This window comes from Fukomys damarensis, unplaced genomic scaffold, assembly GCF_012274545.1.
Source record: "Fukomys damarensis isolate Sample0158 unplaced genomic scaffold, DMR_v1.0_HiC HiC_scaffold_12, whole genome shotgun sequence".
Classification (NCBI taxonomy): Eukaryota; Metazoa; Chordata; class Mammalia; order Rodentia; family Bathyergidae; genus Fukomys; species Fukomys damarensis.
This window is the reverse complement of record NW_022900924.1, coordinates 43,866,078-43,884,586: the sequence shown is the minus strand read 5'-3', so window position 1 is coordinate 43,884,586 and position 18,509 is coordinate 43,866,078. Positions and strand designations below refer to the sequence as shown.

Genomic DNA, 18,509 nt, shown 5'->3' with positions numbered 1-18,509 from the left:
TTTTTTTTTTTTTTTTTTTTTTTTTTTTTTTTTTGTACTCGGAATCAAACTCAGGCCCTTGTGCTTTCGAGGCAAGCAGCAGAACCACTGAGCCAAATCCCTGGCCCTCTCATTCTTGATAATATCTTTTTAAAATACATCAGTTAAATTTATATATTTTTCTTTTGTCGCCTTTGGTATCTTGAAGACATTGCCTAGTCCAAAGCTATAGAGATTTTCATCTTCTCCTAAGATTTTTATAGTTTTAGCTCTTAAATTTAAGTCTTTGATACACTTGAGTTCATTTTTAATTCCTTTCAGTCATGTTTTGCAGTTTGAGATATACAAGTCTTACACTCTTTGGTTAAATTTATTCCTAGGTGGTTTATTCTTTTGATGATATTGTAAGTGACACTTTCCCTTAATTTTATTTTTAAATTTTGCGTTGCTAGTAAGTAGAAATGTAACTGACCTTAGTTATTGATCTTTTATCTTGAAACTTGCTGAACTCATTTATTAGCTCTAATGGTCTGTGGTGTTGATTCCTTTGAATGTTTATGCACAAAGCAAACTATCTACAAATAGACACTATTACTTCTTTTTCAATCTGGATGTCTTATTTTTCTCCCCTGCCTAATTGGTCCTGGTTTACCCCTCTTACTATATTTAATAAATGTGGTAAGAATGAAAATTATTGTAAGTTCTTGATTCTTTGGGAAAAAGCTGTTTTTCTCGACTAAGTATATTAATCCTTAATTTTAAGTATTAATTGACATAGTTTCATCTACATTGAGTATAATTTTCTCTCCATCCCTGTGTGATCCTTAGATAGTAAAAATGTTAAAGGAGAACAAGATTAAGCACTAAATTTTAGAGTTCTTCATTGTTTCCATTAAAGAGAAGAAAATGAAGTAAATTGTTGAAATAATTTAGAGTGGTACCCTTGATTAATGAGCTCTTTGTTCTACAATTTTGGGAAAGATTGCTATGTTTGTATTTGTGAGGGAAAGATGACCATGGTTTTGTTTGTCACCTGATGCCGTTTGCAAACAGAAACAAAAATTTTTCCAAGCACTTCTATTTACAAAAAATTATTAACAAACAAAAGCATTCATGAACTGAGGTACCACTGTAATCTCCATCTTTCTCCCTTGTGTTTATTTTTCTCAAGACAGACTAAAGAATAAAGGCTAAGAACATTCATTCAGTTGGAGTTTGGTAGGTTTCTTACATATTGAGAACTTCACTTTTTACCCATATGAGATAATTGATAACTACAATATTTTTAAACCAACCAAAATTCATTGTTTAGAAAAAATTTTCATCTAACCCTTTAGGAGTTTTTACTTTTTTATTATGTTAATTTTTCATTAGGAAGAACATTTTCTATTCCCTGGTACATATTTAAATTTTTACTTTGTAGTTGTATAGGCTTTGAGGGTTTTAATTGCCTGAGATTATGCATTAAGATGTGCCATGATGAGTCATATGAATATTGATAGACAATATCTTTAATGCTAATATGTTACTTTATAGTCAGAAACGTATTACTGAACTGAACCTAAACAACAGATAATTAATTAGTAAATTAAAGACTTTGGACCAAATGGCATCTGTATTCTAAATTTTTTTTTTATGGCATATGTGTACCATTAATTAAATCAGTTGTATTAAAAGGAAGAAACTTGTACAATTTTAAAAATTATGTAATCAGTGCTATTTCAGTGTGTGAACAACCACCATTTGGAAATATGGGTCCATAAACCGTATTAATAGATATGTGAAATACCAGTCAATCAGCAAAAAAAGGAAATATAGAGTTTACAAGAAAACTATTTAAACTTTACTGAGTAATTTGAAAGAATGTAAGCAGAGAACAGATCTTGTTACAGAGCAGCAAGATAATATATTGACATTTTCTCCAGCCTTATCTGTAAATTTGGCATAATACCATTCAAAGCTAAGCGAGGGTAAAATGAGTTTGGAAGACTTTTAAGAAAAATTTGGAATTTCCTCTTCAATTTTTTGAAAGAGTTTGAGAAGCATGAGTATTTGTTCTTTTAAATGTTTCATAGAATTTGGTCATTAGACCATTCACTTTACTTTGGGGTTTTCTTTAATGGGTTTTTGTTGGTTTTGTTTTCTCTTACTCATTCTTGCTGTTGGTCCATTTAGATTTGTAACTTATAATTTAGACTTGGTAGGTATATGTTTCTAAAAATATATCCATTTCTTTTTGGTTACCAGTTTTTTGGCATATAGAAGTCTCTTATGGTCCTTTGTATTTATGTAATATCTCCTCTTTCATTTTATGCCATTTATAACAGCACCTAAAATAAACAAGAAGAATACTTAGTTTAAATAAACTTGACCAAAGAAGTAAAAGATCTGTACAGTGGAAACCATAAAACAGTCATGAAAAAAACTAAAGGTATAACATAAAGGGGAAAATGTCTTGTATTCATGGATTTGAAAAAAATAATATTGTTAAGCTATCCATGCACGCTACCCAAAGCAGTCTGCAAACTCAGTTTAATTCCTATCAAAATCCTAATGATTTTTTCCACAGAAATAGAAAATACACTTCTGAAATTCATAGGGAATCACAAAAGACTCCAAATAGCCAAAACAGTCTGAACTACCTGATCTCAAAATCTACAAAATTGCAGTAAGCAAAACACCATCTTACTGGAACTAAAACAAACACAGACACAGAGAATCCAGAAGTCCATGTATTTAGTCATCTGATCTTCGACAAGGATGTCAGGATCACACAATGGATAAAAGATAGCCTCTTTAATAAATGATGTTGGAAAAAAATAACCATCCATATGTCAAAAGAATGAAATTGGGCTCTGTCTTACCCCATATGCAGAAATCATCTCAAAATGGATTAACTATTGAAGTGTTAAGAACTGAAACTGTAAAACTTTTAGAAGGTAGGGGGGAAATCTTGTTGTTGCTGAGCTGAGAAAAGATATTTTAGGTGTGACCCCAAAAGCAAATATAGACAAATAGGATTACATGAAGCTTCTGTTCAGCAAAGGAAATAGTTGTCAGAGCACAGAGACGAGTATGTGCAAGCCATAAATCTAATAAGGAAAAATAGCCAAACAACATAAGAAACTCAAAAACTCAATAACAAGAAGACAAATATCCTAATTTAAAAATGGACAAAGGACCTGAAAAGACATATTACAAACAGCCAACAAATAATTGAAAAAATTACTCAGCAAAAATAATTATCAGGGAACAAATTAAAACCACAATGAGATATCACTTCACACCATTTTAGTGGGTATTATCAAAATACAAGAATTAGTGAGTGTTGGGCCGGGGATTTAGCTCATTGATGCCACTGCCTGCCTCACAAGGTCCTGAGTTTGATCCCCATACCAAAAAAAAAAAAAAAAAAAAAAAAAAAAAAAAAAAGAATCAATGTTGGTGAGAGTGTGGAGAAAAGGGAACCTTTGTATGTACACTGTTGGTGGGAGTGTAACCTGGCATGTCCATTATGGAAAATAGTATGGAGAATTCCCAGAAAAGTAAAATGAGAACTACCATATGCTCCAGCAGTCCCACTTCTAGATACATATCCAAAATGTAATGAAATCACTATGGCAAAGATATATGTGCTCTTGTTTTCATGGTAGCATTATTCACAATAGCCAAGTTATGGGAACACCTAAGTGTCTTTTCAACAGATGAACAATAAAGAAAAAATTGTGTGTGTGTGTGTGTGTGTGGTGTAATACTATGTAGCAATTAAAAGGAGGAAATCCTGTCATTTGCCATAAAAGGGGTAAACCTAGAGGACATTGTACTAGGTGAAATAAGCCAAGCACAGAAAGTTAAATACTGAATAATTTCACTTAATGTGGAATCCTAAAAAGTCAGACTCAAAGAAACAGAAAATAGAATAGTGGTTGCCAGGGGCCAAGGTTGAGAGGGGAAGGGATTGGGGAGATGTTTGTCATAGGATATAAAATTTCAGTTAGACTGAGGAGTAAGTTCAGGAGTTCTTTAGTACAGCATGGCAACTACAGTTAATAATTATGTGTACTTCACTAAAAGAATAGATATTAAATGTTTTCATCACACCAAAAAACAATGTTTTTGAGAATGTACTCTTTAGTCCCTAGCCTAGTATGAATGTATTTAATGCTACTGAATTGTCTTTATATTTGAAATTATCAGATGGTTTAAATTAGTGAAGATTGAGAAATAAGATTTCTAGGAGTCTATATGGCCTGTTCACTTTTTACCTTTTAAAATCATTCTGTGTACATGATCCCAACAATGAATGTAACTGTACTGTATCCCTAAAATGTACCAATAAACTCAATTAAAGCTGGAAAAAAAAAAATCATTCTGTGCTACTTTGAAACCTACATCATGACTTGGCATTAAATTAATTAGCAGGAATATTTACTGACTTTGTAGGCTTATGAAAATCTATGTACTTTTTCCTTAAAGCAGAAATCATAAGACCTCAAAACCAAAATTTTCATGTTAATAAAAGGACATTATAAGCACAATTACTTGGAAATATTTTGCAAAAAAAACTTCCAGCCTATTTAGAAATAAACAAACAAAAATAAGCCCAGTGCAACAGTTGTGGGATTTGACCAAACCCATGTGCTGGGAAAATTTATGAATTTTAATGGATGTTTCTAAAGACAAAAGAATAAGCAGAAATGAATTGAGCATTTGAGTCAAAAAAAACTTTTAGTTTAGATGTGAGGTTTTTTTGTTGTTGTTGGGGTTGGTTTTTTTTGTTTTTTTGGTACCAGGGATCAAACTCGGGACCTTATGCCTGCACAGCAGGTGGTGGAACCACTGAGCTAAATCCCCAGCCCAAAAAACTTTTTTCTAAAGAAAATAAAGAATTGTTCAACATAGAAGCAGAAAGTAACAGCATAGAATGTGATTGATTTATTCATTGTGTTGAAATCACTAAAGATTGATGGATTTAGCAAATCCATGTAAAAAAAGATGATAAAAAAATATAGTAGCTGAATATCATTTTATTTTTACTTATATAAAAGGACTTCCACTCATGTTGACAGGATATTTCAGTACCTCTGTATCCTAGATGCATAGAAATTATATATAAAAAGTTATAAATGCTCCTATATACATCATCTCTAAAACTAGAGGGGAGAAATGTCTTTAAGTAAAAAGAGAAATAAGTAGTAATTGAGTTGGTGCCCATGAGCACCACAAGAATTAGAACTGAAAACTCAGGCAGTAGAGATAAGTTTCAGCAGCTCCAAGAAAAGAACTGTAGTGCCTATAATAGACCTACTTTCTTACAGTGGTGAAGAAACCAAAGTAGCTTACATGGGTTTTGTTATGTCTATTCTGGTTATCTGTCACTACATAACAAGCCACCCTAAAATCTACTGCTTAAAAGAACAGTGGTTATTATTTCCCATAATTTTCCTGGTTTAACTGGGTCGTCCTGCTTTATTCAGTTTTGAGTTGGCACTGGAAAAGGCTAGAAGGTCCAGAATAACCTCATCACATGGCTTGGTTCTCCTCTGTTTGGCTCCCCTGTAAGCTGTTTGAATTAACTCACATTATAGCTACCTTGGATCTACTAAATGAATACTTAGACAAAAGCAGATATTACAAGGTATCCTATGACATAACCTCAGAAACTGCACAGCATTATTGGTGCCACATATTTTTTATCAGAAGTAGTCACAGGGCTTGCCTAGATCAAAAGGAGAGGCAGTAGACTCCCCTTTATGGTAGGATGATTTAATCCTATTGCAGAAGAGTGTGTGAAATGAAAGATGTGAGACATTTTCAGAAATTAATTGGTCAGTTCCTTTTACAGTCTCCTATTAATGTTTAATATTTTGCCCAGCTTGTCAGTTGATATTTTAAAGCAAGGATTCGAACCCAGGTTAAACTAATTCCTTAGCCTTCATCAGCCCTTACCATGCAAGTTACTTCTTTAAGGAGAGAAAATGGAATAAGAAAAAATGCTTGGTCTCTAACTTGTAAGCAAGATCTTGGATGGTGAATCTGACTTTATGTAAAACAGTGAAATTTGTGACTGTTAAAGTTCATATATAGGGATAGGAAATTGCACAATATAATATGTAATAGGAAGAAGAGATGTTCACATGGATTGATATGTGGGAAAAGAAAGAGGTGAGATATGGGTATTTATGTTAGGAATAAATGGTAGATAGCTTCATGCAAAGTTTGATTACCAGGCCGTATAGTTGGAATATTTCTAGAAAAAATTGAATTTTTGAAAGGTTTGGAAATGTTGATTAGTCTGGGCTTTTTAAAAAGATTTGTCTGTTTAAACCACTTAGAATGATTTGGGCAATGGGAAATAGTTAAACGATTGGGTGAGTTGTATTCATTGGCAATGTAATGAAAATGAAGAAGTGGATTTCAGAGAAGTTGTATTCAGATTAGGAAGAGTTTTCAACATTAGACGTGTGTATCAAGGCAGAGGAAAAAGAGTTCAGTAATAGTAAAAGCTAAAAATACCCTTCCTGAATTTGAAAGTCATAATACCGTTAAATGTCAGTATAGACACATTTATACTCTTTCATTTCTTGAACATCTCTAAAATTGTTAAAATGAAGCTCTTTTATTTGATCACTGTCACATTTAACAGGTTTTCATTAAGAAATCATGCAAAAATTATCTTGCCATTTCAAATTTTTTTACTCTGAATTTCTGAGCTACTTCTTTTTTCCCTCACTAGGTTAATGGCACTGATGCAGATTATGAATATGAAGAAATCACACTTGAAAGGGTAAAAACTATTAATTATCCTAATCTGTTTTTTTGGGGGGGTTTTGGTTAAAGGACTCAAGTCCTTGTATTTGCAGAGCAGGCTGCAGAACCACTGAGCTAAATCCCCGGCCCTTAATCTGTTTTAAAGAACTTTACAATGCATTGCTCAGTCATAGAGCTCCTAGTGAAGAATCTTTCAGAAACAGAAAAATGTAATATTTCCTCTTGTAAGTTCTCAAATCATAAAATGAGCAGTGGTATTTTCTGAAAGTTTTTATTTCACTAATATCCTTTTGTTAGATAATTTTAAAATAGTTTTAGATTTACCAAAAGGTTGTTGTAAAGATAACACAAAGAATTCCCATTTCCCCGATCTCATCCTCTGCTATTGTCAATATTTTACATTATTAGAGTATATATATTTCAGCTAATGAACCAAAATGCATTGTTATTAATTGAACTAAACTTTATTCCTGTTTCCTTAGTTTTTATGTTTTCTTATTCCAGGTTCCCATCTAGGAATTCACATTACACCTAGTTTTGTCTCCTTAGGCTATAACAGTTTCTCAAATTTCTCTTTAATTTTGTTGTATTATTTTCATACCTTTAGTAGTCATTTTAAGTAATATGATAGTAACTAGCATTGCATCAGTTTTATTTCCTAGCAAAATAGTTCTAATGGTAAATACCTTAAGGGTGCAGTTAAGATATGGAAAGTTTCTTAAGATATGTATTTAAGAATATCTACATTTGGGGCTGGAGATTTAGCTCAGTGGTTCCACTGCCTGTCTCTCAAGTGAAAGGGCCCGAGTTTGATTCCTGGTACCAAAAAAAAAAAAAAAAAAAAAAAAAAAAGAATATCTACATTTAGAAGGAAAAAGAATGAATACAGTTCATCTGTTTAAGGGTGAGGATGTATGTAGCTCAGCAGTGGAGTGCTTGTTGCCTACCATGCATGAGGTCTTGAACTCAATCCCCAGCACTGCAAAATAAACAACAATGAAAACCAGAAGTCTGCATTCAATTTATACTGAATTTTAATAATGCTGCCTTGAAGGGCTGGGGATTTAGCTCAGCGGTTTGGTGGCCTGCCTTACAAACACAAGGACCCAAGTTCAATCCCTGGTACCAAAAAAAAAAAAAAATGCCACCTTGAGCTAAATGGATGCACATTGAGGCCATACTCTTTAAGTGAAATAAATAGGACACACATGTAAATACCTAATAGTTCTTCTGATATGAAAAACTAAAAGTATAAATAAGGATCGAAATGTATAATTGGTAATATGAAATAGAAAGAAATGGTCTAAAGGAGTAGGGAAAATGGAAGAAGTAGGGGAAAGAAAGAAGGGAAAAGAAAAAATACAAGAAAAGGGAAAAATGGAAACAGTCTTTGTAAATAGGGAAGGGTGGAGGGGGTGACAGGAGGGCAGAGGAATGGAAAAAATAAGAACCAGGATACATTATGTGAAGGTACAAGATCCCAATGATGATTGGAACTGTATTTTATACCTAAAATGTATCAGTAAGCTTAATGGGGGAAAAAAAGACACATTTTGGCCCATCGTATACATTTTTTAAAAATAATGCCACCTTGTCTGGCCAGTAGTTCTGGGAAATTAAATGTTCCACATAAGTAAATTTCCTAGATGAATGCCTGTATACTTAAAACTAAAATCTTAGATAATTAAATTTGTAATTAAAGCCAGAAGAGACACTGTAAAAAATAAATAGACCTGAGAGGATCTTTTACATGTAAAATCAATTTTTATTGACTGTTTCCTTAAATCAAGATCACCTGCTCAAGTTAGGTAGATGTCTGAGTAACATTTAAGTAAACACAATATTAATGTATATATTTTAATACAATATTTTATGATATCTCTTAGCTTCTAATTTTTTCTTTTTCATCCTTTTTAAATCTCAGTAAAACTTAGGACTGTACCTTGTATTTTTCACTTATTGAAGAACTTGAGTACCTAAATAATATGGTTACCTCCCACAATCTGGTGATAGTATAATTCAGATTCAAGAGTTTAAACCAAAAATTTTTCGTTGTTTTTTTGTTTTTGTTTTTATCAAATTAGAATTTTAGAACAAAGCAGTACACTGGATATTTAAGCCTTTTAATACTAATTGGTTAAGTAATGGGTCCAAATATATCCACTTACTTGAATTGCATGAAAGCAAAAGCAAACATCTCTAAATACCATTCCTTAGGTCAGTAGCCCAGAAGACTTTTGTAGTAGTAAAACCCTTTCTGTAAAGAAAATACTCAGAAATTCAGCTTCTCCAGTTTTAAAAAATGAGCCTTGTGACCTGCTTCATCAGTTTACTTTGCTATCAAGAAAGCTACCAATTAAATTATCAATTTGGGCTTTCAATACAAACAAATACCTTTTGATATCTAGGTATCTTGGTTAAGCATGACTGGTGGTAGCTGTTATTTAGTAGTTCCAATTTTGTCCTTTAAAATTAAACTAATGACAAAGTTAACAGGAGAACCCCACTACCACCCTTTTTTTTAAAGGTTGAAATAATATATTGGTTTGACCAACTGAGAAATAATGGGAGGAGAAGCATCACTTCAGTGTGTGTCTCTTAGGAGAAATTTTTCCTTCCAAACATGGAAGAGGTGCAATCTAAAAGAAAGGAATGTGTAGTGAGTGACACCTCTGCAGAGGGATGACTTGACAAATTGCACATACTTTTAAAGAAGGACCTGGAGACTAGCTTCAGAAGTACTGGGTACATTTTCTTTAGCCTCACCTACTGATTTATAAGGCTTCTGAAAGGATTTTCTGTATATTGAGAGTATGTGTATTTAATTGAGAATGTTCATGTTACTCACATATGCACCTTGCTATGTTATGTTTCCTATTTCAATACAGTTTCTAGTCCTACAATGACAAGAACTTCTCAATAAAGATAATTCTTGGACCGGGAATGTAGCTCAGCAGCACAGTGCCTGCCTGGCAACTGGGAGGCCCTGAGTTTGATTCCTGGTACCAAAAAAAGAAAAAGATAATTCTTGATTTTTTTTTTCTTCCTTCCCTCCCCAGGGAAATTCAGGGCTTGGTTTCAGCATTGCAGGAGGTACAGACAACCCACACATTGGAGATGACTCAAGTATTTTCATTACCAAAATTATCACAGGGGGAGCAGCTGCCCAAGATGGAAGATTGCGGTATGGTTTGTACTTTATGTTGTGACATTGAATCAATTTTGTGGACTTCTCTTGAAGCTTACTGGAAGAGGGATAAATAAAATAAGAAACACTGTCATATAAACTAATGTAATGTAAATGGTCAAACAGCATTCAGATGAATAAGAAATTTTGTTACTAGCATTGCTTCCCTCTTTTCATTTAGGAATTTAGTCTTAAATAAATTTATGTTAGGTTTTACAGTATTTCGAATAATAAATATTGTTTAAATGCTTGTGAACAAATGTGTAGATACCCTTTATAATTTCTAGTATATTCACAAATTATTTTCCATTTCTTTTCTTGTTGGGAAACATGTACAGTATACAAACTCATTCAAGGAAAACAAAACAAAAAGAAAAAAAATATATATATATATATTTATGATTTTTATATCCCATACCACAAAAAATAAAGTACATGTAAATTTTAATTAAATTAATACATTTTAACATTAATCTTTTATTTAACTAGTATTCTATTTTGGAAGTTAACTGTTGCAGAGTTTGTAATTTCCTTTGGCCATAAATGATGGCACCTTTCCTGTTTCTTTGGTGGTGATTTTATGTTTGTGTATTATAACAGACTGATATTGTAAAGCTAAGGATTTTATATTGTCTGTTAATACCCTTTTAATATATGATGTAGCTGTTCATTTTTTGGGTTTCACTGGATGTGACCAGTAAATATTAATGAAAAAAATGAAGAATTTAATATTTATGGAAATGTAGGCATTTACTTCTTGATTCTGTTACTGTTTTTTTATTTGTGTTGCTCACATAAAAATTAATATGGTTCTCTTTGTTTTACTGAACATCCCTATAGTACCAAGGTATTGTTGCTTTGAGAGTAGAATTTCTTTCCTCTAAAGAAAATTAATTAAATAGAGAGGCTTGTCAGGACCAGTTATAATATTTTAATTGTGTTTTGTTTTCCTCCATACTAATTTGAGGTGATTATTTTCTCCTAACGGAATACTATGCAGTCAAAACTAAGACCAATCTAGGGAGAAAGGTTAGGACTAGGAACAAGTCAAACTTTTAAAAAATTTATGACCATGTCAAATTATCAGTTATTTACCTAACAAACCTTTGAACTAAACTTTGTGTGAGTTTAATTCTAATATCTAGGATGGAAAAGACATGTAAAAAATTATTTTTGGAGCCAGGCATAGTGATATATACTTGTACTCCAAGCACTCTGGGAGGTTGAAGCAAGAGGATTGAAAATAGCATCTTGAAAAGTCCCTGTTTAAAAAACAAATGCTGGGGATTTAGCTCAGTGGTGTCGTTGCCTGCCTCACAAGTGTAAGGTCCCGAGTTCATTCCCCAGTACCAAAAGAAAAGAAAAGACTGGGGATGTATCTCAGTGTGAAGGCCCCAGGTTTAGTCCCCAATACCCACCTTCCCAAATTTATTTTTCCATGAATTCATGACTTAATGTGCTTTGACCCTATCACTATGATCTTAAGTATCAATCTCTTTGAGCCTCATTTTTCTTAACTGTAAATAATAGCTCTGTCAGTTATTATCTGGATGACCTTGGAAAAGTTAAACTTGTGCTTTAGTTTCTCATCTATGAAATTCCAGGTTGTTATTTAAGTGTTAAAACACTAAGGAAGTACCTAGCATGTGGTTGGTGCCAAGTAAATGTTTGTTACTTTCACAAAGTATCTTTGTGCCCTCCCCCACTGTAGGCATGCAAATATTTAATACTTTTGTGTAATCAATTATTAGCACTATTTGTTTTATTCCTTTTGCTGGCTTTTGGAAAATACTGTATTTTTACATGTACCTTCATGTATTTTTTTTTTCCTGGTTAAATAATTCTTTTTACCTTAAAAATGAAAATAACAAAGTGGTAAAGTAAAATACTAATATTTAAGTTTTTAAACATTTAACTTTTCTCAGGGTAAATGACTGTATACTGCGAGTAAATGAAGCAGATGTTCGTGATGTGACACATAGCAAAGCAGTTGAAGCATTGAAAGAAGCAGGGTCTATTGTACGTTTGTATGTAAAAAGACGGAAACCAGTCTCGGAAAAAGTAATGGAAATAAAGCTCATTAAAGGTCCTAAAGGTATGTGGGAATTCATACTAAGACAGATTGTGAAATAAGAAATTTCCCTTAAATACAACTTTGAACCCATTCTTTACATACATCCTGAGATCAACAGTAATTGGTAATCTTCAACAGAATTTGACTGTAGAATTTTTCGTATTTCTACTAATTTTGTGTCCTCAGCAAAATTTTAGATGTCTGTTCCTACCAAGATTGCAACATTTGAAAAGTTCTTATGGTAATTTATGTACACTATTGCACTTTGGGAGGGGGGATTGAGACAAGGTCTCCCTTTGTAGTTCAGGCTGGCCTTGAACTCATTATGTATCCAGGCTGGCCTCAAACTTGCAGCGATCCTCCTGCCTCTGCCTCCCAGATGCTAGGGTTACAGGTATGTGCCACCACGCCTGGCCACTATTACACATTTTACTGCTGTAAAAACACACGTATGTATAAATTTATAATTTAAGTTCCATGTGATTTTCATAACCATTTTTATTGATGAGAATCTGAAACTACTGTTTTGCAAATAGGTCTTGGATTCAGCATTGCTGGAGGTGTTGGAAATCAGCATATTCCTGGGGATAATAGCATCTATGTAACCAAAATAATTGAAGGGGGTGCAGCACATAAGGATGGTAAACTTCAGATTGGAGATAAACTTCTAGCAGTAAGTATATGAAATCTGTTGTTTTAAAAGTCATTTTGGTGTGTATTTTTTCCTGACAGTCACTGGAATTTAATTTGCATCTCTCACATGAGTGATGTTGAATTTTTTTCATGTATTTATTTGGTATTTCTATTTCTTCATTTGAGATGCCCATTTTTGGATTGGATCTTTAAATTTGGGTGCTCTAATTTTTTTCAGTTCTTTGTATGTTATAGTCCTTTATCTGAGGGGCTACTGAATAAAATGCTTTCCCATTCTGTGGATTGTCTCTTCATTCTGTTGGTAATTTCTCTTGCAGTGCAAACGCTTTTTAATAGGATGAGATCCCAGTTGTTGATTCTTTGCATTATTTCCCGTGCAGTTTGGGTTTTGTTCATGAAGTCGTTGCCTACCCCTATGTCCTCAAAAGTGCTACCCTTTTTTCCCTTCCAGCAGATTTAGTGTTTCTGTTTTAATATTTAGATGTTTGATCCATTAAGTGACATTTAAATGATTGAATTTTAGCCTTGCTTTATCAAAACCTGAAAAGTGATTCTGATATTATCTTTATTTTCCATTTCATCTACCAGTCCCCACTTTTTCATTCTTTCCCCTTTTCTCCCCCCCGCAATTTCCTCACTTCCTTTATGTCTCAGAAAAACAACAGGCCAGATACTAGCCTCTGATGTGTTCATATCTCTCATGGTTTGGGACACTGGCCATGCCCAGACCTTGCCAGAAGCTAAGAGAACTGGTAATGATAGGAGACAAAATGAGAGCAGTAGGAACCAGGACTTTTTGTCATCCTGCTGAACAAGCTGCCAAGACCTGGATCAGGAGGGCTCAAGTGAAGCCAACAGTGATAGGTTGGCTTCTTCTTTTGGTATTAAGAGTAATTATGCTAGGAAGAGCTGCAGTGTGTTCTGATAAACGTGTGCAGTAGTTTCATTGACTCTACCTAAGCATGGAAATTGCTGAATTGTTTGGTATTCTCTTAATAGAATTATTTTTAAACAAAACAAAAAACACCATCTTACTGTCTTTTAGACTGCTTATAAAACTTGGCATTTCCATCAGCAATATATAAAAGATTCCTTTGTTCTTCATCCTGCCAAGTACTGCTTATTCTTGCAATAAGGATATATTTTTTAAGGTGATGGGGAAATGTAAACAGCATCACTTGAACTATTTTTCTCTAACATATTCCCTCAGCTGTGTCTGCCAGTCTTTCCCCAAGCTACAAGCAACACCTTTTTTGTATTGCTGTCTACACCCACACCCATCTAAACAATTTTCCATCACCACTGTGTTTCTCACTTTAATTTTTTAATTTCATGGATGCCATGTTTTTTATTTAAGGTTTCTATAGAACGAATTTTGTTGGTTGGGAGCCAGCATCATGTGCTGATTTATCATCACAGCAGGACTCTGAATATCTTTCAAATCCACTTTTAATTGAGGCATTTGTCTTATTACTCTGAAATTATCAATTTCAATCCTCATCGTAATTGTCTGCCATTTGACACACTTTCTTCCTTCTCCAAACCTGTTGATTTTGCTTGACAGTCACTCTGTCTTTCTATTTTTCTTACTCAGTACTCCTCATTCTCTTTTTCTGGTGTTTACTCATCTCCCTAACTTTTAAGTATTAAAGTGATCTAGAATTCAGTCCTTATACATTTTCTTTATCAGTGCTCACTTCTGATGTCACTGTTTAGGTTAAGACTGTTTCATAAGTGGCCAAGTAACTTTGCTGTCAAGCCTACCTAATGGGGATCATCCTCTTTCTTTTACACTACACATTGACTCCCTCAGTAAATATTGTCATTTTTTGTATTTATTTATCTAATACAGCATAAGAAAACACAGAAATTTAATGGCTGCAATGACATTAATCATGTATTTGCTTATAGTTCTGCAACTCTGGTAGAAGTTAGCAAGGACAGCTTGTCCATACTCCCACATAATGTCAGCTGTGGTGGCTCAACCAGGGACAGTCTGCTTCCAAGTTGGCCCACACATGGTAATTGTTGCCTGTCAACTGGAAGCCCAAGTGGGGCTTTAGCCAGATGTTTAATTCTCCAAAGGCTTCTCCACAAGGCTAATCAGACTTTTCACAGTATGATGAGCAGGTTCCAAGAACGAGCTTTCTAAGAGGACAAGCCCTAGTGTGTGGGAGTTACCAATCCTCTCTTTTCAAGAGTTACTCTATCTCTTTGGCTAAAAGCTAGCTGTGTTTCCACGCAAGATGAGTACATATTGGAAGGTATTTTTATAAGGATATGAATATGAGGATCTGTTATGGCTCATTGTAGGCCATTAAAGGAACAGGTATGTATTTCAAAATGCAAGCTGCCCTCCCTTTGCATGGTAGTATAAATTATAAAAATAACCACCCTGTTGAAACCTTGCAAAACTATATTAATAATCAGTGGAGGAAATTATGATTCTTTTATGACTTTAAAAAATTTTTGGTCAAATCATTGGAAATTCTCCATTGTCAGTTTTTCCCCCCAGTACTAGGGATCTAAGTCAGGACCTTGTGCTTTCCAGTCAGGCGCAGCACCACTGAGCTAAATCCTAATTTCAATGAAATGAACAAATTCCTGAAAATAAAAACAAGATGACTACCTCTATTCAGTGTTATCTTGGAAATTCTGGCCAGAGCATTAAGAACAGAAAAATAAAAGACGTTAAGAATAGAATGTAGGACCAGGAATGTAGCTCAGCAATACAGAACCTGCCTGGCAAGCACAAGGTTCTGGTACCAAAAAGTAAAAGATTATAGCTTAAGGGTAAGAACATTTGCCAGCCCTGCCTGAGTAGCGAAGAAGAATAGAACAAAGTAAAATTGTATTTGTAGGTGACAGTCACACACACATACATGAACAAAAATCACGCAAACATATTAATAGAACTAATAAACAAGTTCAGCAAATTGGCAGGATATACATTAGTATCTACATTTATTTATATTTCTTTGCAGAAGATAAATGAATAGACAATAAAAAATTGGGGTAAAACTTATTACTGACAGTGGAAATACAAATTTAAATAATTTGATGTAGGCCGGGCATGGTGGTGCACTCCTGTAATCCCAGCACTTGGGAGGCTGAGGCAGGAGGATTGCTGTGAGTTCAAGACCAGCCTGGGCTACATAGTGAGTTCAAGGTCAGTCTCAACTACATAGTGAGACCCAAAAATAAATTTAAAAATAAACAATTTGATGTACAGAGAAAGTAAAACACTCATATTACAGACCTTGTAAATTATGATACTCAGTGCTAACAAAGGTCTAAGTAGATGAGTAATCTGGTAATGTGTGAATTAACAAGCCATTTTGGAGAACAATTTAAATGTCTATTAATTTGAGAGTAGTTTAATAAATTATAGTATAGGACCAGGGATTTAGCTCCATTGTGCTGCCACCTGGCTTGCAAGCTCAAGGTCCTGAGTTCCATTGCCAGTACCAAACTTAAATAAATAACAGTATAACCACATAATAGAATACTGTGTAGCATTCTTTTAAATTGTCCCAACATGGAACAGTCTCTAAGATACTTAATATTAAAGATCCATCGCTTCTCGGCCTTTTGGCTAAGATCAAGTGTAATATTAAAGATCCATTTGCAAAATACAAGTTTTAATATGGTCTCATTTCTTTAAAGCACTAAAGTATACCCACATTACATTCCTAAATCCCTAAGAGTAAGAGGAAGATAATATGTTTGTATACTTTCTTGATATCATAGATAATAAAGTTGAGTATTTTCTTTCCACACACCTCTATGTTCTTTAAATCACTCCCTGATACTCCCTGATTTGCTGTAATTATTTTTAACCAAAATCAAGAAAACAAGTGCAAGTATTTTAAATGTCTCTTGTGATTTTATTTTAGGTGAATAGTGTATGTTTAGAAGAAGTTACTCATGAAGAAGCAGTAACTGCTTTAAAGAACACGTCTGATTTTGTTTATTTAAAAGTGGCAAAACCCACAAGTATGTACATAAATGATGGCTATGCACCACCTGATATCACCAATTGTAAGTCTGTTTGCTTAAGCTTGCTTAAATTTATCCTACTTCTTTAAGATGTAATATACTTTAATGAAATGTTTCCAATATAATAGAAAAATGTTAAACATTTAAAAAAAAAAAAAAAAAAGTCCCCCCCCCCTTTTTTTTTTGGTACTAGGGATTAAACTCAGGACCTTTGGCTTACAAGACAGGCACGGTGCCACTGAACTAAATGCCCAGTCCCCCAGTCCTGTAAAAACATTTTCAAATGACTGTTAAGCCTTTTAATCTTTTTTTTTTATTTAAGTGAGAATTTTTGTAATAAGGTGGGATCCTTTTCACCTTTACTGCTTAATAATTTAAAGCATTGTTTCTCAAGGTTTTATATAAATGAGTCACCAAAAAGTATTTGTAAATAATATAAATACTTGTTAATGTGTTTTTAGCTTAAGCACAGAAATATAACAAGTAGTGTACTAGCAAGCTACTCTGTACTGCTGGCTTATGGAATGCACTTTGGAAAACTAATTTTAAGTATTCCTAGGATGTAAGGGATTTTCTATACTCTCAGCTGCAGAAGAACAGGTACTGTCTTTGTCCTTTAAGCTTCTAGTTCAGTGATGGGGCAAACTCTTTAGAGTTTCCAGTAGTAACAGCCTGCTGAGGCACACATCCCATAGGTTCACCATCATTGCCTATTTATGTGCAACCCAATTGTGTTGCATGGAACTGAATTGTTGCACAGTTCTTACATGTTTTAAGTATTATAATATATTTTAACAGGTTCATGCTGGTTGAAAAATGAAAGCTTTATTCTGTGCATTGAAGTAATATTAAATGAACCTATGAGTAATAAAGATCTAAAATGTATTTGTAATCTGCTTTGACTATTCTTTTTTTAAGTTGATTTTGTTTGTTTGTTTGTTTGTTTGTTTTGGTATGGGGGATCAAACTCAGGACCTTGCACTTATGAGGCAGATGCAGTGCCACTGAGCGAAATCCCTGGCCCAGTTGTGATTTTTGTATATGGCAATATTTCTGATTTTAAAACTAAAATTCATTACCATCACTAGTCGCTATAAGTTAGATACAAATTATATTTTGAAATCTCTTTATTATTCTCTGACAGTACATCTTATTCTCATATCTGTTTATTAATCAAGTATAAGTGAATTATTTTATGAATAGTATTCAACTTTTCTAATGAACAGAGATGGTGTCTTATAAAAAGATTTTTGTATTTTTTATTTTTGATTAAAGATGCAGTAGTAATGTATTTTATTCACCATTTCAGGTATCAGTCATATTTTGAATATGCTTTTGTCTTCAAGACACATGCACATTTGGGACAGTTGTTCCACAAATTGAGAATTGGTACCAAATAATGACCAAGCATTCAAGTACAAATATGTTAAGCAGAGAAAAATGTTTTATTGAATTCTTCTTTGTTATGTATAAGAATTTGATCTTTAAAAAATTGAATAGTTAGTCCTAAAAAGAACTAATTACATGACTTTGCCATGTAGATATGGGCCGTATATTTATTTCTTCACTGTTGATGTTGTTTATCATCCATTATCAAATTCATAAAATATTACAAAAAATTATATATAGTTCACTTTGCTAGTTCACCTATCATATCTTAATTATTCCCCTCTCTTCTGACAATGATGAATTGTATCATTCTAGTCCATGCTTATGCTATATATGTAATTCATAAACAGTTTATTCTGTGGGTCTTTTAAAAAGCATTATATTTTAAATTTTTTTACATAAGTGATTTTTGTGTTTGCCTTCCTGAAGCCATTGTTATCAAACTATTCAATTTAC

General features: G+C 33.3%; 1 protein-coding gene across 25 annotated transcripts in view; it reads left to right on the top strand.

The window, feature by feature from the left end:
* Nucleotides 1-18,509, top strand: part of Dlg1 (discs large MAGUK scaffold protein 1) — a 200,423-nt gene that overhangs the window by 103,313 nt on the left and 78,601 nt on the right. For all 25 annotated transcript variants that reach the window (XM_019207498.2, XM_033762563.1, XM_010624051.3 and 22 more), the window contains 5 exons: nt 6,716-6,766; nt 9,810-9,934; nt 11,863-12,032; nt 12,548-12,684; nt 16,562-16,706. In XM_019207498.2, coding sequence (XP_019063043.1) covers nt 6,716-6,766; nt 9,810-9,934; nt 11,863-12,032; nt 12,548-12,684; nt 16,562-16,706 — 628 coding nt within the window. The remainder of the gene's footprint in view (nt 1-6,715; nt 6,767-9,809; nt 9,935-11,862; nt 12,033-12,547; nt 12,685-16,561; nt 16,707-18,509) is intronic.